At 29.0% G+C, this 23,752-nt stretch overlaps 1 protein-coding gene across 1 annotated transcript in view; it reads right to left on the bottom strand.

Annotated features, from left to right (window-relative positions):
* Positions 1–17,661, bottom strand: part of Smr (nuclear receptor corepressor smrter) — an 85,379-nt gene extending 67,718 nt beyond the window's left edge. Inside the window, exon 1 of the mRNA XM_016063980.4 lies at positions 16,931–17,661. Coding sequence (XP_015919466.1) covers positions 16,931–16,995 — 65 coding nt within the window. The 5' untranslated portion in view covers positions 16,996–17,661. The remainder of the gene's footprint in view (positions 1–16,930) is intronic.
* Positions 17,662–23,752: the final 6,091 nt, after the last annotated feature.

The following is a 23,752-nucleotide window of genomic DNA, read 5'->3' as shown; positions in this document are numbered from 1 at the left end:
ATAAAAGATTTAATATTCTTAAAGTAGTTTAAAGCTAACTAAATAAAATTGAATAAGTATTTAAAAAATTAAAAGCGTACAATATCAAATTATCCAACCCAAAGTATAATTTTGCAGTATTAAATTTTAGACAAAAATCAAGAAATCTAAATTCCAAGACTATAATTCCAGCTAGACCTGTTGGAGCTTAACAGTTCGACCTAGAAGTCAGATTTAATCAAGACATTCATTGGTTAGTTGTGAAATCATAAATGTACTACTTTTCTTTATAAAATAGTTTTTTTTTTCTAAAAAGAAGCCAAATTATCTGAATTTTAGTGAAAAAGTAAGCAGACATTACTTTTTTATATGATAATTTACGAAAATTATGCATGTAATTTACATGTGATGTAGTCAAGGCCGTACTCAAGAGAAGGGAGAGGGAAGGAAAACATTTTTTGAAAAATTGAGCAGAAAAGAAAACCAAAAATTTTCCCTTCCCAAATGAAACACTATAACGTTCTGCAACAGAGTGCGTAGCCACATTATTCAACAAAAAATAAGCACCTTTTAAGTACTTTTCAAGCACTCAAAAATATTTTTAATCACTTTAAAAAAAAACCATTAATTAGGCAGTGTTGGAAAGTTTTTGACAATTGACTGTTTTATCTTGTTTTAACCGTCATGTCAAAAAAAAAAACCTTTAGACATTGTTTTTGACAATTGTCAAAAATCATGAAATTTTGAATTGTGTAAAACGAATGGCGTTTTCATATAATACGGACTGATAATACGCCGAAATAGATTGGGGTTGAATTAATTGTGAAAACGTTGAATAGAACAATGTAAACCGTCTTTTTGCATAATTCGAAGCGAAAATCAACATAGTAAAGGAAAAATCTCATGTTTTAAAAAGGGAAAATTAAACACTTTTTAAAAACACCCAATGAAAAAAGCACCTTTAAGGACTTTTAAAAAACGAAAATCGAAAATACTAGAATAAAGTATTTTTTTACAAACAAATTCATCGGTAAAATGTTATCGAACTTTTTACTTTGTTTTACAGAAAATCAATTCGTGTATATCATTGAACTATTATTTATTACTTATCATTCAACCATTATATACATTACTTAAACTTTACCAATGTAACCAAATTTAAAATTAAAATTAATTTCGTCAGCTTGCTACTAATCTGTAAAAAAAAAAAAAAGAAAAGAAAAAAAATAATTATCGAGTTAAAATTAGGCTAAAATTAAAAATAGGAAACATGTCGGGGAAAAAAAAGCTGGCATGCAGATAATTGTATGCATGCCCATCTTTAGATGAAAATAACTCATTTTACTTCCGACTCCACGAGTTTAACACATTTGCACGTCCTCTTTATTGTATTTTCATTACGCATTCTGATCCAAAAAAAACCGGTCCTACCGACATCATTCCACTGCAGACTTTATTTTTATTACTGTTATCATTTATTCTCTGCACTTTCCCATTTCTCCTCGACCTTTCAATCTTTTTTTTTTATTTTTCCTCCCTTCATTTTCTACTCTTTTTTTTTTATTTTATTATTATTATTCCAATGGGTTGTTTGGACGCTTCCTCCTCCTCTCCTCTACCCACCCTTCCATCAGCCTTCGCATTCAATTCTACCTGCTAAACCTGCTGAGCAGGCCTTGCCTTCAGAAACTATCCCAGCTTTCTTTTTTTATTTTATTTCTCTGTGAAATGCCAGCCGGTTTCGAACGCGGAAAGTTTCACAACCCCCTTTCTGATGTTTTCCACAGGATTGCGCGCGCTAAAGTTCTAATTGTGGGAGCCGAAGTTCCCCCCCCCCCAGCAAGTATTCTTTTCCCTCCCCCTACCTTCCTTATTATTACATTTTTTTTTTCATTTTTTTTTATCTGGATTTTTTTTTTTTTACCATCTTCCCTAAAGGTGAGTGGCCAAGGGTAAAAAAAGGTCATTCGATAAATCTCATATAAACCTGGTTTTTAACCCAGAAAACAACAAGGAAGTGAGAGTTTCGGACGTCAATGGGGAAGAAAAAAATAATCTATTTTTATTCTTTTTTTATTTCTTTTCAGTAAGGAAAAAAATGCGAAATATTAAGGATGATCCCGAACTAGATCGGCGTTTATCTCACAAGTTGTCGAAAACTTGTTGGATCGTGAAGATTAACTTAAGCAAATTGACATTCTTAAACAAATCATAGGTCAAAAGATTCGAATCTAAGAGAAGAAATAAAAGAATATTTTTTGTAAAAATTTGATTATCGGAAGTACTAAGAATATTTAACCATGATATGATTATTCCTTAAAGTATAATGCAACGTTACAAGCAATCGTAAGAGAGATTTTGCACGTTCACGTACGTAGGCTATGCACGATCTATTCATGAAACGGAGATTACACAGCAGAAATTGCTGTGCAAAACCTACGTATGTAAAAGTGCAAGAGAACGATTGCGCATGTACACGACAGTTTCTTCAAATTCCATGTCCAGGAGGTCGTGGGTTCCATCCCCGCCGGCCGAAGACACCTCGTGTAGTAAATGGTGACTGATGCACGTTAAATCTGTCGAGTCTCAAAATCCTCATGTTCCCATAACAAATCATACCTCTGGGGGACCTGATCCAGGAGTTTCCTTGTCTTCTGGATTGGTTCAAAATTACAAGGCTACGGAGTTGAACATTAGTAGTCGTAAACCCAAAATTGGGTCGGCTGTTCAACGACGGTTATAAAGTATGAAATATAGTTTCTTTAAATTGAGCTAACTCAATCACTTCACAACACAAATTATAAGGCAGTAATTGAACTAGCTCAATCGCTCCAGAACACAATGACGAATTGAGCTTCCTCAATTTCTACGTCATTATTAGTGTTTTGATGTAATTGAGGTTCCTCAATTGTGAGAGTGCTAAGTACTATAAGCAGACATTCACTAAGTACACGTACGTAAGCTCTGCGTGCGGGCTGCTACATGATTAAATACGCTACGTGAAAAGGTTACATTAAATCCCTTAGTTATTAACATAAAATATTCATTAAGCGTAGTCTCGTGCAAATATTTAAAAAATATTTTAATACATGAAAAATAATTTTTTAACCCACTAAACTTTACTTTCAACGAACAATGAAAGTATACAATACAACAACAGTTCGTTAATGTGAAAAAAATATTATTTACTTCCATTTTATGTTCCGCTCCGTTTAAAGATAAATCTTTACACTTGATGCAGGTTTTAATACGCATGCCGACAAAGAAATTAATTTAAATGAAATTTTTTTTTTTAAATTAGAATATATATTGAATGAAATAAAACTTCCCGTTGAAATGATAGCGGATAAGATAACAAAACTGATAACCTAAGGGAGGAAGGAACATCAGGTAAGTTGCCCAGATGGGTAACTTAAAGCTAATCAGGAAAAACATCCGCATTAATCCACAATTTTTTAAAACGTCATTTATTACATCATCTGCGTTTGTTTAGTCAGCATTCCTAATTTAATCTTATCTTCGAAGAGCAAATAACTATGACTTACCCGTGCACATCTGATAAATAACGAACTTCCAATTTATTTAAAGACGGGTTTAAGCTAGAAGAAACTGAATCTTTTCTAAAAATTTTTTAACCACTGATAACAGATGCGTCACAGAAACAATGCACAAAAATAATTACGACACAAAATAATCTCACTTCTTTTTAATAATATTATGTTTTTTTTTTATTTCATTCAATTATTCGCAGTTATTTTAATGAGTACTAATCGAAAAATGGATCTGAGAAATGGGACAAAAAACAATTTCAGAAAAATAAACGGGTTTCAAATAATATTCTAAAAATGAAAGAGTTAAAGAATATTAAGAATAATTTAACTCTAGAAGCCTACAGATTTTTTTCATGCTGGCTGAGCCGTGAAAATTTTTCAAAATCTACCATTAATCCTCAGTCTGACCATACTTTCCCTATCGGTTAAAAACAGCAAGCACAGTTAAGATTAATAAAACTTAAAAATAACTTTAGAAATAAGAAAAATATTACTAACTAATCATTCAATACACATGCGATTTTATCATGTAAAATAAATAAATAAAAGGCTAGGCCAAATTTCAAACCAGAATGAAAATAGGATTTGTTTCGTCGAATTAAGTTTGAGGGAGTCAAACTTTACTAGATCATGTGCAGAAACATGCATAAGAGAATGTGTGAACAAAAAAAAACAAAAACAAAAAACTTTTATTTAAGTATATCAACCTCAAATACAAATTATTATGATTTTTTTATGTTCCAACATCAAAATGTATCAAAGTAATCCAGTTGTAATAACAGTTCTATCTCAAAATAAAATAAATCGAAGTCATTAAAAGGAATTTAATTCAAAAATATAGCTGAATTGAAATCTAAAACTATGCTAAAGAATACTTGAGTCACAAAACAGCGAGAAAAAAAATCTAAGACTAACTAATTTTCCAACACAAATTAATCTGACCAAAAGAAATGTTAAACGAATTTTATCGTTCCTAAATTTAGTCATTTTTATAACCAGCGATTGCAAATCTATTTCATTTCCTTATTTAGTCAAAAGATTGCTGTAAAAAAAGTCGATTCCCAGAAATCAAAGTCAACTTTTATGACTACTTAGGATATAGAGCGACGATAGTCGAATGTTTACTCTGATTGGAGAGAATAATCACAATAAATTATCATATTTTATTTTAAACTACAATTAACAATCGTGCTTTTATGACATGGCATAATAAAAATCCATTCACCCACGTTTTTTAATAGTTCCAAGTACACAAAAAGTTCCTTTCGGAAGATAAGATGGAGCTGTAAGCTGAGAGGGCACCATGCAGACAACATTTAGACAAAGAAACCCTTTTTGAAGAATTAAAGCAGCCAAAATCTGCATGTCAGGTCACGTGGGCTGAAGTCATTAGGTAAAGAAAGGGGGGATGGGAAGCTTCAAGTGAGTTGTGTAACAACTTAAACAATTCCATTTGATTTGGGCGTAGAAGAGTTGAAAGACGGAGAAAAGAAAAAGGATATTGGCCAAGGCCTTTTTTGCGAAAAGGAACGAGAACTTGTCTATCAGGCAGCTGAAGAGAAAAGTAAATTAAATGCGATTAGATTTTGCAATTGTGAAGTGTTGCCGCCATTCTCGCCAATGTCAAAGTCAACACAGCGCGGCGAGTTTTAAACCTCGACTTCTTTGTTGGGCATCCTTTCTAGGAGAACAAGGTCATTCTTTTGCAGTTTTTATTAAATTGTATTAAATGCATTAAACAACGATTACAATATAACAAATGTATTTAGTAAAAAACATAGTTCAGCGATCTATCCCTCTTCAAATATACAATTGTTATGAATAAATTGGTTGATATTTGGAAAATTTTAGTTAAAGATCTCTTAACATGTTTATCATCATAAACGTAAGTAATTGGCTCAAAACGAACTTTTTAATCGACCATTCTTACTGCAACAAATCATGTGCAGACTTGTAGATTTTTATTAATGAATTTTCTGGAACATTTTTTATAGAAACAGACTAATAATCCCTTAAACATACTTGATTTAAAGATGCATTTAAATCTAGTATTTTCATGGGTAATCTAATTTGATATTTCCATGCATTTTATATTTCATAATTTGAATTACAAAAATTTTCAACAACCAAAAAATTTAGTAATCAAAAGTAGTTCTTCCAATGAAAACAAAAAAGAATATGTAAGTAAAAATTGACACAGGGGTCTGTCCAGACATTTTGGGAAAGGTCCGTTTTTCGTGAAATTGTGAAAAAATTACTCACATTCTTTCAACCAGGGTCCGCTTTTATGAATTTGTGCAAATAGTGTCCGTTATTGCAAAAAAAAAAAAAAAAAAAAAAAAGATTTTTTCAAGAAGTTTTTAAATTGTATAGACATACAAGATTATGCTCAACACTGTAAAATTGTAATTAAAAAAATTAAATTTTAAAAAATGAACAACAATTGCTCCTTCTAAATTAGATGCAACATACAAATATTTGATATTTAGCCTATACTGCTGAACGCAGAATATTCAGACGAATAATGGAAGAATCGTCTGCAGAAGACAAAACTTAATTCGTTTACATCCATCTTTCTTGTTTTCTGCCCTGGAAAGGGTTTATTCGATTAGCAAAATAATAATGAAGATAAACAAATTTGCGAAGGGTCCGATTAAAAGAAAAATCATTTTGTGAAGGGTCCGTTTTTAAGTTAAAATATTTTGTGACGGGTCCGTTTTTAAGTTAAAATATTTTGTGAAGGGTCCGTTTTTATGAAAAGATATTTTGTGAAGGGTCCGTTAACGGACCCAAATTTCTTCTAAACAGACCCCTGTGACATGAAACAAATTTGAGACAAATCCAAAAAAAATTTTAAAACAATGCTTCTGCTTTTTTTATTCTAAAACTTTTAAATTATTTTTTGTATTTTGCCTAAGCGGAAAAACTTTGATTTCAGTTTTAACTATTACTCTGCGCAGGGACCGAGGGTGTGTGGTCCTCGTTAAACTGTTCTACCGAAAAGTACTCGACTTCGCGTGCAAGTCGTCGGGCTACCGAAGCGGGGGTGACAACCCCTCTGCAGAAGATAAAAATTGTGATGGCATGTCTTCGGATCATCCTCAGGGATGTTTCCCAGACCGTCGCCAATAGCCCATTGCGCAGCTCTAGTGCGACGTAAATGAACTACAACAAACAGTTTTAAAAATTTTCAAGAACTGTCTTTTATATTAGTTCTCTATGTATTGAATTTTAGTAATAATTTAAAATCTGTCCGGCAGTCACAAGTGTTGCCAATTTAGACGGAGAAATACCCACACTTCTGGTACCATATAAGAGAAGTAAATATGTAGATTAATGAATGTCACACGCCCTGAACTTGATCACGATGAATTGAAAATATTTCAATAAATTATCTATTATCAATTATATACATATACATTAATTTATTTCTTAACAGTTTTAATTATCGAATGCATGAAGAGGTGGCTTGTTAGCAATAAACAAGATAATCATAAATAAGTTCGATTGATTCAGGAACAGTTTTCTTTGATTTTGGAGATATTTGAATCCACAAATATGATATTCGAAAGTTGATATTTGAATTCCCAAATTTAAAAGTTTTAAAATGGAATAAAAAATTTTAGTTAAAAAAAAAAGGGATTCTCCGCTTAATATTTTTCCTTAAAAACGTAACCTTCAGCATATTTATTATTTTGAATACGGACGTTAACCCAAGATTGTTGCCTTAAAAAACTGAGCCAATGATCTTATTAATCGGAGATCTGCTATGTCAATAACTACGCTTTTCTTATTTTAAACCGATTTCAGATAATCACAGCAATTGTAAAAAATTACGGTTTAATAACCGTACTGTATAGTAAAGAAATTTCTGGTAAAAAAAAATACAATTAAATTTAGAAATAAAAAACAATTCTAGTTAATAAAACCAATATGTACGGTATTTAAACCATTCATTTGGTAATTTTTCCGTTCATATGGTTAATGAATATAGTGGTTTTCAAATTTAAAGTTCTTATAATCGCACTTTTTCCAAAAAATACAAAAATTGAAAAATAAATTTAACCGAAAAACGGTATTTGCAAGGTATCATGATACAATTGCCAAATTTTACCACATTTACAGAATTTTATCACATATTAAAGGCATGTTTTACTGTCAATTTTACTGAAATCATATATATAACCAAATCTTATAATCATTACAAGAATTAAGGCTTACTAAAAATTCGCTAAATTGCGAGTTGATTATTTTTCAAAAATTCACCGTCAGTCTGGACAAAGCCATGAAAAAAAAATAGTTCTATTAAAATTTCGAGAGAAACATTGAAAGGAGATGGGGGGAACAAAATCGCATGTTTACTTCGTTTAACACACGTGGCAAAAGCAAGAAGACGCTTCCAAAACTTTCTATTTAAATGTTCGCCCGAAGTTAGGTAATGATGTAACTTGTTTCTACATCCGGCAAATGGGAAGATAGTTGGAGGGGGCTATCCGAAAATAGAAAGACTAAATCAGTCAGAAGTTCATGCCAAGAAAAGTTCTTGAACTGGAATTGTACACCAAAGAAGGTTAGTGGAAATGCACCGAGCGTGGTAAAATATGTATTCAATGATATACAAATAATTCTCGGGTGTGAAAGTGATAGTTATGTTGACACTATGAACAAGAGTATACAACAATTTTTTTTTTTTTTTTTTTTTTTTTGTATAGCGAGTCACAAAAATTACAAATTACAGAGTTGAAGGCAACCTTAGCATGGCTTTTCTAAGCTCAGTCGCCAAGGAAAATAAAAAAAAGCCACAATTTAAGAGCCTTACACTTGAGCCAAAGCAATGATTTTTAAATGTATATATATCAAGGGTCGGTCCAGACATTTTGTGAAAGGTCCTGTTTTTGAAAAATTGTGAAAAAACTACTCATAATTTGTGAATATAAAATAAGCGTTAAGTCACATTCTTTCTACTAGGGTCCTGCTTTTGTGAATTTGTGCAAATAGGGTCCTGTTATTGCAAAAAACCTTTTCAAGAAGTTTTTAAATTGTAAATAGATACAAGATTCTGCTCAACAATTGCTGCTACTTAATTAGAGATGCAACATATAAATATTTGCTATTTAGCCTATGCTGCTCAACACAGAATATTCATTTCAGACGAATAATAGAAACAAAATCACTCACATTTTTAATAATGTCAATTGACATATTTTAACAAACACAACTTAGTTATATATCACTTTTAATGTGTTAAGCATTAAGTAAACCTAAAAAATTCTTAAATTTATAATATTTTATTTAAAAAATTACCAGAAATTAATTTTTATTTACATAATATTCTATTAATTAATTTTATGAATAAATATAAATTGATCAATTATTTATTTACAAAAAAATTTTTTCATTTAATATCAATAAGAATGTGCACACGATGTTTGTAAAAATAGAAATATTTTCCTAAGAATATTACATTTGGAATTTAAACTTAGGGAAACTTGGAAAACTTAGTTCGTTTCGAACCGTTTTTCTTTCTTTTTTCCCGGGAAGGGTTTATTCGATTGACAAAACAATAATGAAGATAAACAAATTTGTGAAGGGTCCGATTAAAAGAAAAATTATTTTGTGATTATTTTCGTTAACGGACCCAAATTTCTTCTAAACAGACGTCTATTAATTAAAATTTAAGAACATACATTATTCTTAGCAGTAAAAAAAGAAGAATGAAAATTTACAGGACATTTTTGAGTCGAAAACAAAAATTCTTATTTTACAGCTAAGAGCTAATTAAGACATGATTCATTCAAAAAAATTATTTTTGTTGTTTTTTTACATTAAAGTAATATCAAGACAGAAAAGAAGAAGGGAATTGTAATAAAAATTTTACAATATCCAGTTAATTTTATTATCATACGAACTTCAACGTATCTAGACACATGCACTTCGCATTTAAATAAAACGTTAAAGCCCTTTATCCACTAAATTTATTTTTTATGACGCATAATTGCGATTCGTAAAAATGGACAATGTGAAAAACCACATTACCAAACAAAAGGAAATTCAAATCCATGACCTAGTCGCGCTTTTCCATTATGCATGAGAATCAGCAATTTTCAAGAGCTATTTTTTATTGCTTTCTATGCCTTTTTTTTATTTCCTATGTCCCTGCAAAATAATAGTTGAACCAAGAGTTCAGTGGACTTAAGTTGCCATGGTAACAAAACGACATATCAAAAACACACATAATAGGCTACTAGTGCAAGACGAAAGTGTACGTAGAGTTTAGGGAAAAAAACTAAAACGATTTTTGAATGACAAATAGCCAGCTATTTAGGAAATTATCGCCACCCACATTGTTTCAAATAATGGTCGCCACAACAATTATTCGAAATAAATAAAAAAAAATCGTGCGGTTTAGGTTTAAGGACAAGCTAGAACGATATGGGACACAGTAAATTACAATTTTGAAATTCAAAAATTAACTTTTCGTATTTCATTAAGAATTGTTTTCTGTCTTCTGTTCTTTCTTAAAAATATGTGTAGCAGAAATTTTGATTTAGATTATTATCCGTATTTACCGTTTTAGTTGTTAGAAATCGTGAATTTTTTTAAATTTTGATTTGGAACAACATTAACCAATTCAAATTTAAATAATATATTAGTGCACCCGATTTTTGACACACATTAAACATATATGTCATATTCTTTAAATTAATTTTGATTGAAACAATGATTTCATAAAAGAAATTTCGATTTAATAGCGAATCTGCAAAGATATAGATAAAAAAAAAGATCAGGGTTAAAAGTTCTTTATTTAAAAGCAAATAGATTTTTTTTCTAATCCTAATTTGAAAAAAAAAAATTACGGTAATTTTACGTGCTGCTTTTATTTATTTTCTATGTAGTTGTATAGAAACTGAAAATGAAAAGTCGAAAAATAATTGGTCCAAACATGCGATGTCCAACCATTATTTTGGTGGCTGAACAAATAAAAAAAAAAATCAAATATTTAGGAAGAAAACAAGAGTCAACAACATTCAACTCGTATGCAACAGTAAAGTTAATAATTCGAAGATTTATGACGTAAAAACATTCAATACTTTCATTGAAAAAAAAAATTAAAATTATCAAAAAGTTTAAATTACACGCATCTTTTTTTTTTTAAACAGCAATTGAAGTTAAAAGAATAAAAGTTGAAATAATTAAAAAGTGCAATTATTTGGCAGAAAGATAAAAATTATTCATTCAATATTATTGCCAATTAGCCAGACACTTTAGTTAGACTATCAGATGTCATAGACATGCTATTCACAACGACGCCTGATATTGTATTTATCTTATATCTTATCACATTACATTTTGAAGTTATACAATAAGCACCATCAGCTTTACTAAAACCGAAAGATATGAAGCATGTATTTTAAAAAGTGTTTTATCATTTATAAATAGGAATAGAATCTTTTAATTTTTCGTACAAAATTTTAATTTAGCATATTAAATTGGCAATCACATTATTCTACATGTTTTTTCCACATACCGCGGTCATCATAAAATATGACTATTCAGAAATACAAGAAACGCCTTCTGTAATTTAATGATAGTAAAATTTTTTTCAATAATAAATGCCTTTATTAAAATATTTTGATCCTTTAAAATTATTTTCTCAGAATGATAAGAATTATTCACTCAATCGCGATTAGAAACATTTGATTCACGCACTACCATGACCTGCCATAAGCGTCGCATATATAAACAAAAATATCGAATATAAATAATTTATAGCATTTAACTCTTAGATTATAAATAAGTGTACAAGAAATGTCTGACCATTTTATTTATTTATTTCAAAAGAGAATTTTTTTAGTATACGATTAATTTACTTCCTTTAAATTGAACGCTATCGTTAAATTTGGAATTATTTATAAAAGAACATAATCAACAATCCATTATCGCGTCTGTAATCTATCACATTCGCATTAACCTATAGACTCTGACTTATACAAATGTCATTTCGCATTAAAAACGAATGCAATAGCAATCAATGGCATTATTAGAAAGGTTAAGATTCTAGACATGTACTAAAAGAATGATCAATTTAGAATAATTCAAAATAAAAACCATTTAATCCACATCTAAGGATAACATATAGCTAAAGTTAAATTGAAAATTATATAATATATACAACATCTAAAATTAATTAACATAATTTATTCGTAATGATATCCCCGGGTTTAGAATTATTCATAAGTGAAGATTATCAAAAACTCGTTTTTTAACCCTAAAATCTATGTGATGGATTATGAAAGCGATAAAAAATTGTTGATAATGTTCACTAACGAATAATTCGCGTTCATAATACATCACGCGGATTTTATAATTAAAATTATAAACGTAAATCTATAGCCGATAGAAATTCACAAACATTATACTTTAAATGAAAAATAAATTAAAGACAACTATAGTAAATACTACACAGATAAATTGCGCAACTGACGTACGTTACTAAGAAAAATAAAAAGCTTATCGCGCGGTTGACGTGGTTAGCCAAAGAAATACAACGTACCGATAAATTTGTTTAGCGACATATGCGCGAGATAATTTCAAGGTTGATTTTAAAGTTATCAACAGAATAAGATTGAGCTAATTAAAAGCTAAAAATACGATGTAGTTTTTATCATTAATTAAACCGTAAAATTAACTGAATTAGATAACGAAAATATTTTCGATTTTTTTTCTTCAAAAAACGGTTATTTATAGCGTTTAAAAAAATATAAATACATATAATTGTTAATTGTAACTATCATTCAACTATTAATGGAAGAACTTTATATTTTACATTCAAGAAACCCAGAAATGTTAGCGTTTTTGAGGTGCAAATTCACGAATTTATTTCACATATCGCATGTAAACAAAATAATTTACGTGTTTTTAGAAAAAATATTTTCAGATTCAAATCCATTTCCCGATAAATGTATGTAAAATGTACAAAGGATAAATTCTTTTTTCAGTTTTTCATAAACAGTCTAAAAACACTATAGACTCGGTTAATTTCAGAATTCAGAGCGTATTCACTGTATTAACATCAGATTTTCAAGAATTATATCAACCGAAATCCTTTAGCCTAACGCATATAGTTAGATAATAATGACTATGAATAATTCGGAATACCAACAAATAAGGACAACATTACTACTTGTTGCTACTTGTAATAATTAATCATCATTATACAAATCTATAATTAAACTTATTAAAATCATTTGTAATTATTGTATGATATTAAAGGAAAACTAGCAATAAAAGAATAAAAGTAACTAATTAACTAAATGATACAGGAAATCAATATTACTAATTATCAATAAGCATCCTACAGTTTTAATCCATTGTTTATCAATTTACTTACATTGCAATCATTCAATCAAATGCTTCAAAAATATAAGAATTGATTGTGAGTTATGAAAACATTGGAACCATAGAGAATTCAAACGTAAGTAATATTCAACAACTAAGTCTAGTTTATAATGATTAAAATATTTACTTGTTTTTAAAGTAACTAACATTATATAGAATGTATCTAATATATAGAAAAGTAAGATTAGCGAAAACAAACGCAATGCTTAACAAGGTACGGCAAAATCATAACTGACAAAAATTCAACTATGTACAATGAATATGTTTATAATAACAATGAAATATTTATAACTGATTAACATTTAATCAAATGGTTTAAAGAAACTATAAAAATACAGCATGTTTATTTAAACTAATATGTACTACTTTTTGGGAAAATGAAAGCTATGTGTTTCTAATAGAGCTCATCATTGGAAGAAAAGAAAAGAAAGAACACACAAAGGCAATAATAATAATAATAAATAAATAATAACGTATTGAACGTCAGGGAGCGAAATTTTCACAAAATGTAATCTTTTGAAATGTTGAGTTTGTAAAAAAATACGTTTAGAGTTCCGTGCCTTAATCATAGGCCGCGGGGCAGCGTTTTAGCCAATGGCAGATTCTTTAAGTTAAAAGAAAAACAATGAGTCACCTGTTTTTCATCCATTAAATCATTATTTCTGGAAACATTGAATCTTTATTTTGATTTAGTATTGTTGCATTTAATATGTTTCGATTTTTAACTTTCTACATTCATTTAATTTTCCGGTCACCAAAAAATACACTGGCCATTTAAAAAATTTGTACAAATTTTTCATAAAAATATAATACTGGCGAGCAAAAAAATTTTATACTGCTAATGTACAAACAAAAAAAATTTCATGCTCGTTATACGTCATTGATACTTCTCTTCATAAAGTGTGGTACATAGCAACCGGAACACGTAAACGTATACTCAATTTCCAACAAACAATAAAATCGCAGACATACGTAAAGGCTAAATAAATTAAATGCATGTTTATTATTTATTTAAATGTTATTAAAAGTTAAAAGCTGTTTAAAAAAAATGCGACATAAAATTCTAACATGATGCTCAACAACTAAAACGTAACATTAAAAAGCTTTCAAAATCTTAAACAGATAGGTCGTTTAGTATGACGAATACCTTTTTAGAAAGAATGAAGGTCAGCTATTTTCATTATTTAAAGTACGTTCTGAGTCACAACTTATTATTAATTCTTAAATAAACAAAAAAAAATTTACATCAGAGAATGTTACATTAATGTAATCTAACAATTCTAATGGACGACTACAATATCATAAACAAAGCATCCAATGAAGGTCGCGTGTGTCTAATAAAAAAAAATAATAAACAATTCGAAGGGAGAGATTTTCAACAACGAACGAAATCCCAGTCTCAATTAAAGTAAAAAATTCTTGATTTTGTTGACAATTACAATCAACATGGGACTGACTACCTACATTTTTTAAAAGTTGAAAAAAAAATATTTGAATGACAGAGATTATCAACACTTTTATTATCTAATGTAAATTAGTAAAATAATTAAATCTTTAATGAAATATAAAATTAAAAATAACAACAGATCAGCATTGTTTCAACAAATACTAGTTTGGAATAGCCTTGATAGAAGTAAACCGCGCCTTTCTTTTACTTCAACACGTGTTGTTTTTAAGTAGTGAAATATATTATTTCAGTGACATTGATTATTTTTACTCTAATATTAATAAGAGTAAGTGAATCTCATTTTTAATAATAGATAAGTATGAATAGCGAAAATATTTGCAAACGTTAAGTTGTACAGCTGCTTGAGCCACACCCTATACAACATGGAATCGAAAATTGATTTTTTTTCAAACAATCATTGATTTCTAACTAAGTCAATCAAGAGAAATTACGTACCTAAACTAGGCAATAAATTTAAGAAAAGTAGCGAGTAAACTTATATTCGACGACTAAATTTTATGACGTCAAACGGAAGGACTCATTAGCGTATCAAAAGATGTCAACAATCGAACTGAACAACTGAAATTTACAACACTAATTTGGAACTGAAGTACAAAATGTATGAAAATTTAATAAGCTTAAATAAAATGTTATAACTGTTTTGTAAGTTCGAGGGGGGAAGAATTAAACTTATTAAACAAGATAAAATTATTGGTAGCCAAAAAAAAATCGACTTACTAATTTTAATGACGTCACTGCTGATAAAAATAAATAATTAATTTCTATATTTCTAATCGCAGCATATGACTTAAAATTATCATATTAATGGAATGCGTGTCACTTGAATCTTAGTTTTAAAACTAAAAATAATAATTTAATTACACAAAAAATGTAAAAATAAAAAAAAAACTGTCTCATTACATTCAAAGATAAAACCAAGTAATGATCGATTTGATTTGCGAAATTACATTTTTCGACAAAAAAAGACATACTTTAATCTATTCCATTCTCGATAAATGGAACCAAATATTTCATTATAATAAATATGCTTCAATTGATAATAACGTTCATGATATTAACAAAGCAAATCTAAACGTAGAAAATTAAATACCAATTGAACAGCAGACGCCCAAAAAATCCATCACTGATAAGCTGATACATAGCTCCATTCCAATTTAGGTAAATCAATTAAAATAATGAATTATAATAATTACATTCAGATACATAATAAGATCAACGATTATCAACGTCCTTTTAAGCATAAAGTGTCAATTGCATTAGTTAAATTTTACAGCTAATGACTTAAGCAAGCTACACTTTCCTTAATGTTATTATTTGATTTAATGCAGTCTAAAAAATGAAACTAAATATTTCTAATTTCAATAATTACGTCTAATTACATTACGAGTTCTACGATACCTATGACATCTTATGACGTATCAAATACAAGCGCAAATAATCAAATAATGGTTAATATAATTGGATTAAATTTACTATAAATTTTAGAAAAATCCTACCCTATTATGATGTTGATTTGTTTCATCCCAATCTAGCTAATGGTAACTAAAAAACATCGAATTACAGTAATTGCGTTTAATAATATAACAAGGTTACAATGTTTTCGTTTTGAATCAAAGTTACTAAACAATGGTTAATTCAATTAGCGGCTATAAAAACGTAAGACATTATGCTGTTATTTTGATCAATTACAGTTTACGTACTTGAAACTAAATTATGTTTAATTGCCATCATTACGTCCAATTGCATTGCACAACAAGGTCTACTATAATTACAGTTCGAATTATGGCGTATGTTATTAAAAAATTATTAATTTGATGAGTTTAATTTATACAAGAGAAAACTTTAACTATAATGGTGTTATTTTGTTTCATTTCTGTTTAATTGCATTAAACCATAAGTCTAATTACAGTAAACGCTTCAACGTCTCTTTCACTTGATTACATCTACGACAATCAAGGATAAAAAGGGTCTAATAATAAAAAGAAAACAAAAGGATAACTACATTTAACAACAAATAGCTCACAGATCTTTCGTTATTGAGTTATTTTACACTTAACGAAACAAAGCGCGTGAAGTTAAAAAAGTGATACCTTCATTTATTAACAATAATTTAGTTAATGTTTACAATTTTATGCTTATTATTTAAACTTTATATTTATAACGAAGGATTGCTTACATTTTAAAGATAATATTGACACACTTAAATTTATTTTAAGAGGAAATCTAACAAATTGAATCAATAACTGCGCGCATGTCCAGCTTTAATCATACAATATTTATCCATCAGTTTATATCGTAAAAATTCATTTAAAAAATGAATTTTACATTTATTTAGAAATGTCTAAAATGTAAACAGTAAATTTTAATTTAAAAGCTTCTACATATTGATATTAACTTATCTTTCATGGATAAACTTATGTTATAAAAATATAGAAAGAAAAATGAAATGCTTATATTAATTGCTACTAATTAAGAAATGACTAAAACCTTAACAGGAAAAATGAATTTAACAGTTTCTACTGTTGACACTTACTTATCCATGACCACATACATGGGACTGGTAACGTGTCCAATGGGTAGTGCCTTCACACTACTCATCGCCAAAAAAAGCCTTCACCTCTCTCTTGGCGGCACACGCACAACACACGCGAATTAATTGCATATAACCAATCGAACACTTATTCCATCTACTGCACACTAAATTAAGGGAAAATAGAGACCGCGATTTAACGCCAACACAATATTCCAATAATGTTATGGAACAGATTTCGACCACATGATGGAACAGTTTTACGTCCACGGCATCTTATGTCCAGGAATCATGATTGCAAAAAATAATAATAATAAAAAAATCGGTAAATAATGAGTCAAAATCCAAAAAGATGATTCAGTCAATCACAGCTCAGCGGCCACGTCATTCTTAAAAATCGCTCGAAAATCAACTGGGTACAATGAAATTTTCAATTTTCACTTCATAATTCGTTTCATAGTAACGGAATGAATCAAAAGAAAGGTAAAAATCGATGGTCCAAAGTCGATATCGGTCATAAAACGACACGATATTGGTCGCAAAAACAGTTAAAGCTGATCGACTCTATTCACGGTAAAGCGTTGCGTTGCAGCGAGAGGGTTTTCTTTCCAGTAAGTACAGTTGGAGCGACGCCAAGCTTTTGGCGTACCATCCTTGTCGTTCTACGCCAAGTCATTGAACTAGTCCCTGCTCGCCGCAGACATGACAGGCAGGTTCGGGAGAGTCCAAAGTATGAAAGAAGAGTTGAAGGGGTGTTTTGCAACAGCAGGGTCGGAGGGACGTTAAATTGTATGAAGGTCATAAACAACGAAGTGCGTAACACATACAATTTTAATCCTGTTTTCTTTTTCTTTTTTTTAAAATATGGTATTATCTCTACGGAAATTATTTTTTTTTCACGTTAGGCTTGAATTCTATTGCATTTTATCATTCTTTTGTTGAATAGAGATTTGTTACATTATTATTCTGAAGATATATATCATTTATTTATTCTTTTTTAACTTTCTACTATGCTGATATTTTTAGCGGTACATTTTTATAATTATAAGCCTAGGCGGAAATAAAATCTTTTTTTTTTTTGGTGCTTGTTACGTTAAACTTAGTAAACTCTTTCATACCTTCAATGTATTGATATATCCAGTGAAATTTCGATATTCAATTTAAATTGAAAAATGTCTTTTCTCTTTAATTTAATTTTAAATATAAAAATAAATAAATAAAAAGCCTGCGGAACATTGAGAATTTACATTCACATAGTCTGTAATTTGTATGTTTTGTCTAACATTTCATGTTGTTGTTGTAGTTCATTTACGTCGCACTAGAGCTGCACAATGAGCTATTGGCGTCGGTCTGGGAAACATCCCTGAGGATGATCCGAAGACATGCCATCACAATTTTGATCCTCTGCAGAGGGGATGTCTAGCATTTTACTTTGCTGAGTTTCAACAGCGTTTAAATGCATTTAAATAACTCATCATTTTGCTTTCTATTTTTGTTTTTTCAATGCTAATGCTGTTTTGCTATTTGAAGTCTAGAAAGACTAAAATATGAAATATATTTTTACACAGTTGTTTCTTATATAAAATGTTCGATATAGGACTTAATACGTTTGTTACAAAAACACCATGGTGGAGAGATTGGTCAAGGCATTTAATGTTCATGGCTTGATGAGCTAGTTTAAATCTGTGAAAAATTTTAATTTTTGGAAATTTAAATACTTTAAACCAAACGATCTAAATTAATAAAATCTATAAAATGTGTTATTTATTCTTGTTATTCCTGGATTAGGAAAAATAACTCAAATGGGCAAGAGTGAATATAATTAATAAACCAATAACTGTTATGTTTTTGTTCTACGTCTAGGCATTATTAGTATCAGAACGGGAAGAAGTCTTTTTACAATGTATTAACATGAGTGTTTATCGTGCTAACTTAGAGTATGACTTAGAATTAGTGCTGTCAAAACGACTGTATGGCTTATAACTAAGTATTTACATTAATATTCATTACGTTGTTTTCATTGTTAGTCTTGTCAATAGTAGTATTAAAATGGCTGTATAATGTCTATGTGTCTTTTAACAATGTATTTACATTAGTGCTCATTTCATTGTTTTCCTGATTTATTTTTTAAAAAATTATATCAAATTTATGTATGTTTTTAGCAATGTATTTACATTAATGCTCATTTCGTTATTTTCTTGTTTTATTTTTTAAAAAATTATATCAAATTTATGTATGTCTCTTAACAATGTGAAACATTAGTGCTCATTTCATTGTTTTCCTGTTTTATTTCTTAAAAAATTAATCAAATTTATGTATGTCTTTTAACAATGTATTTGCATTAGAGCTCATTTCGTTGTTTTCTTGTATTATTTCAAAAATTCATACCAAATTTTGTTATATGTTTCAGTCTAGGGCTAAATGTGGTTTTAAAGCCAAGCAGAGTTAGTTAAACAAATAAGAAAACTTTGAAAAAAGGAAAAAAAGCTATTATGTTTTAAAAATGCGCCTTTATGATGATGTCTGTTTTTAATCTTTTGAGGACGTTTTAACAATGTTTTCATGATAATACCTGTTTTAAATATATGGGAGATGTTTTAACAATGTGCCTTGATGTGATGATACATGTCTGTTTTGAATCACGTATGGATGTTTTAACATTATAACTTGATCATGAAAGCTTAAAATCTTATAATGATGTTTCAACAACGTTAAAGTTGATATTAAGCAGTGTTACATTAGCTATATGTTGTTCAATTATTACTCTAATTTGTTTTTGTTATTTTGATACACTGCTTTTTTTTTTTCAACAAAGTTAAGCAGACCACCCCCGTTATGTTACTTTAATTTTTTTCAAATTTAATTATTTGTGAAAAAATTTTTTACAAGATTATTTTTTCTTTCACATCAATGGAATATTATTGTTTCACATAACTGTTGCTTATTGCTCTCCTTTTCTCCTCCTGATTGATTATTACAGCACGATCATATACATAACATAACTGTTGCTTATTGCTCTCCTTTCCTCCTCCTGATTGACTATTACAGCACGATCATATCAAAATCATACAAACGTAGACATGAATCTTGCAATACAATTCCAATAAATATTTATATTTATCAGACAAGATTACAACTTATAATTTTTACCCGAGATAAACACGAGATAAATAATTTGTTTATAGTATCATCATATCAAATATATTTTATCAAATTATGTCACAAATTTCATGACACGAAATCAGGATGAAATCTCCATTTTTTATTTATTTATTTTTTTTTTAAATAATTCTGATAGTAGATGACCTTAAATTGTGATGAAATGCTTATATAAAAAATTAAAAACTACTACTGTTAAAAACAGCGAAGATCTTAATAATGAGTAGATCATAGTTAAACAAAACATTTAAAATAAAATGGTACGCATTATCAACAAAAAGGATAAGAGACTTCTAGATTGTAAGAGTTTAAGCAAACATAATAAAAATCTGTTTATTTGCACTACTGTGTTGGCAATATTATAAATACATTTATGGTCATGTTTTAGTTCATTTTTCAGAAAATTAAAAGAGAACATAAATTCCCGGTGCAAAACCAAAAAGGAAGAAAACAATGACATAAATATTAGAAAGACGGGCCATAAAATGTTGTGTTTAAATTGTATTTATCTGTAGTATTTCATTTTTAAATCTACCGTTATCGTTGGTGCTAGAATTTTCCTAAAATTGTTAAACTTCTTTGAAAATCGCCAATTTGGCGAAATTTAGCCACCTAGAAAAAAATTATCAAAATCAGGGAATAATTCTTTATTTTTGTGCAGTTTTATTAGCCGAGACATGATAACTAATAGATTACAAACGTTTTATTATTATTATCATTGTTACAAAACTGAAGCTTTTTTCCCTATTGAAGTTTCGCGCCATTTTCATAATGGCTCTGGCTAAACATTAGCCAGTGCACCCAGGACCTCTGAGTATAAAGGACCCACAAAATACTTTCTGTATATATTTCATTACATGTTAAAAGTATGTAAGATATCCAGGCAAGGGGCTCCATTTTATCCGTTAATTTGCTAGCTGTGAGAATAATTAAGAAAGTAATGCAAAATTTATAAAAGCGAGTACCAATTTCTAGGAAGCTGGTTAATGACTGGAAAGTAGTAAAACAACTTTGTATTTAAATCTTACTAAAAAAAAAAATTACGCCAACTATTACATTTTTAGACCTCTGCTTAACATATTCGGCGGACAATTTATTGCCTCACTTGCCTAATCGATAAACTCCATGAAACAAATGTAAATAAATAATTTAAAATAAATTTTCTGATTTTTTTTTTTTTTTTTGTCATTTACCTGAGTTAATACTGTTATTAGAATTTTTTTTTTTGAATACATTAAAATAAAAAGTTAATCAAAATTTCATAATAAAGAATTTATCATAATAATCCTACTGCACTGTAAAAGAGTATAGTATAATAGTTTCCACCATTTTTGGTGCAACATGGTAGGAAAAAGCTTATGATTAAAGATAAAATGAGAGAGTTCATATTTTAAGACAGGAAGTTTGTTTATTCTGGGATACTTATGCATTATTTGCTTGGGCCTACTGCACTGTGAAAAAGTATAGTGTAATAGTTGCCGCAATTTTTGGCGTTGAGCTAAACTAAATACATTAATTACTATAGAACTGTTGTTATCGTGCAAATGACTTTGTGCAAATATATTTCTAAAAATGTATTGGTTTTTTAAATGAAATATTTTTGCAATGAATCTATTAAATTGAATCTATGTGCGTGAAAATATGTGTAGTGTAATCAATAAACAAATAAAAAATGAATAAATCAATCAAACTATAATAGTAAAAAAGTAAATAAAATATGTGACTACATTCATTGTAAAAATTTTTTAATTTTCCTTAACACCGAAAATGGTGAAAAGCATGCACCAAAAATTTTTACAGTTTTTTACGTTTTTTTTTTCAGTTACTGTGTCGATAATGTGAAGTTTTCATCGCATAATATATTCTTTTTTGATATCTAGCTCTATATTTATATCAGTTTTTCACAATCTCGATATTTTGTACAAATATATTTGTTTGTTTGGCTCAGGGTATAGAGCACTTGCTTCCCAATGAGAGGACTCGCGTTCGAATCCCATCAACGGCTGATTGATACTGCACCTGGCTCGCACTGACCACAGTGCTGACGTAAATTATCCTCAGTCGCTGACGGATCATAGGTTAAAGTCCCCTTGCCGACAGGCTAACCATGGAAGATTTTCGTGGTTTTCTTTATCATGTAGCTTTCAAATTTACAAAAAGCTACGGAGTTGAACATTGGTAGTCGTTAACTCAAAATTGGGTCAATTGTTCAACGACGGCTGTAGAATATATATAAATTTGTCAAAATTTTTCTAGTTACTTTTTTGAGATAAATAAATAAGTTCAACTAAAATGCGTTGAATATAATAGTAATTAAGAGCAGGAATAGAAATTAAGAAAATTCGTTTCGTTCGTTTACATATCTCCAAAAAAAATTTTTTTAAATAATAATAAAGTGAATTTAAATAAAATATTGCAATACATAGAATGTTCGCAATTGTGGTGCTCTTTTGTGACAAAAACCCAGACTTAAAACATGAAACCAAAACAGTATATTATCCCTTTACATCATCTGCAGGTCTGGCGGACTACTGATAATTTATTTCATGGTGGTCCGATTCAAATTTTATTATTCCCGGAGTAACGAATCCACCATCAATTTCAAATTTAATCTAATTCTTTCAAATTCAAATATATAATTTTAAAATTGGAATTGCACCACTTCGAAAAAAATCCAGGAGTAGAATATTTTAAAGACCGATTCCACAGCTATATAAAGAAGTAGAAATTAAATATTCAAATTATTTAACAAAAAGCATGTCATTCAATAATGAAGCAAGATTGCGACACGCTTTATCATGAAATCGCGGAAGCAAGGCTTGCTTTATATTAATAGCTTTCTTCATGAGAAAAAACGTCAGCCCGAAATATCTCGTTTTCTTTCTTTCTCTCGCTGGCTCTGACTATGGATCAATCCTACTTTGTGGGGGGAGGACAGAAAGAAAGACGATCGTTCGATTGATGCGCAACGTTTGCTTGAGATATTATTTCCTTTTCTTTTCTTATTTTAAGCTTATATTGCATCAAAAAAACACAGTTAAATAAATATAATTTCAGTATTGATGCAAAAGAGTTAGATACATATTATTGTTGTTTATTTATTTATTCCATCATTATTATTATTATTTTTTAATTGATTCAACGTTAAAAATCAGCGGTGATTGTTGATAGTATTCCAAGTCGATGTTCCAGTTCAAGTTTCAAAAATATGAAGTAGTAAAGTGAACAGAAATATATATTATGCCGTAAAAATAAATATAATTTCAGTATTTATCCAAAAAGGTTAGCTACATATTATTGTTATTTATTTATCTATTCTATAATTTTTATTTTTTTTATGGATTCAAAGTTAAAAATCAGCAGTGATTGTTGATAGTATGCCAGGTCGATGTTTTAGTTTAAGTTTTAAAAATGTAAAGTAGTAAAGTGAACAGAAATAAATATTATTCAGTAAAAATAAATCTAATTTCAGTATTTATCCAAAAAGGTTCGATACATATTATTGTTATTTATTAATCAATTCCATAATTTTTTTTTATGGATTCAAAGTTAAAAATCAGCGGTGATTGTTGATAGTATGCCAGGTCGATGTTTCAGTTTAAGTTTTAAAAATATGAAGTAGTAAAGTGAACAGAAATACAGTGGAGCATCGTTTATACGACGCCG

This window comes from Parasteatoda tepidariorum, chromosome 1 (genome assembly GCF_982258835.1).
Source record: "Parasteatoda tepidariorum strain Cologne lab strain chromosome 1, Ptep-v5.0, whole genome shotgun sequence".
NCBI lineage: Eukaryota > Metazoa > Arthropoda > Arachnida > Araneae > Theridiidae > Parasteatoda > Parasteatoda tepidariorum.
The sequence above is the reverse complement of the archived record's forward strand: the minus strand, read 5'-3'. Positions and strand labels throughout refer to the sequence as shown.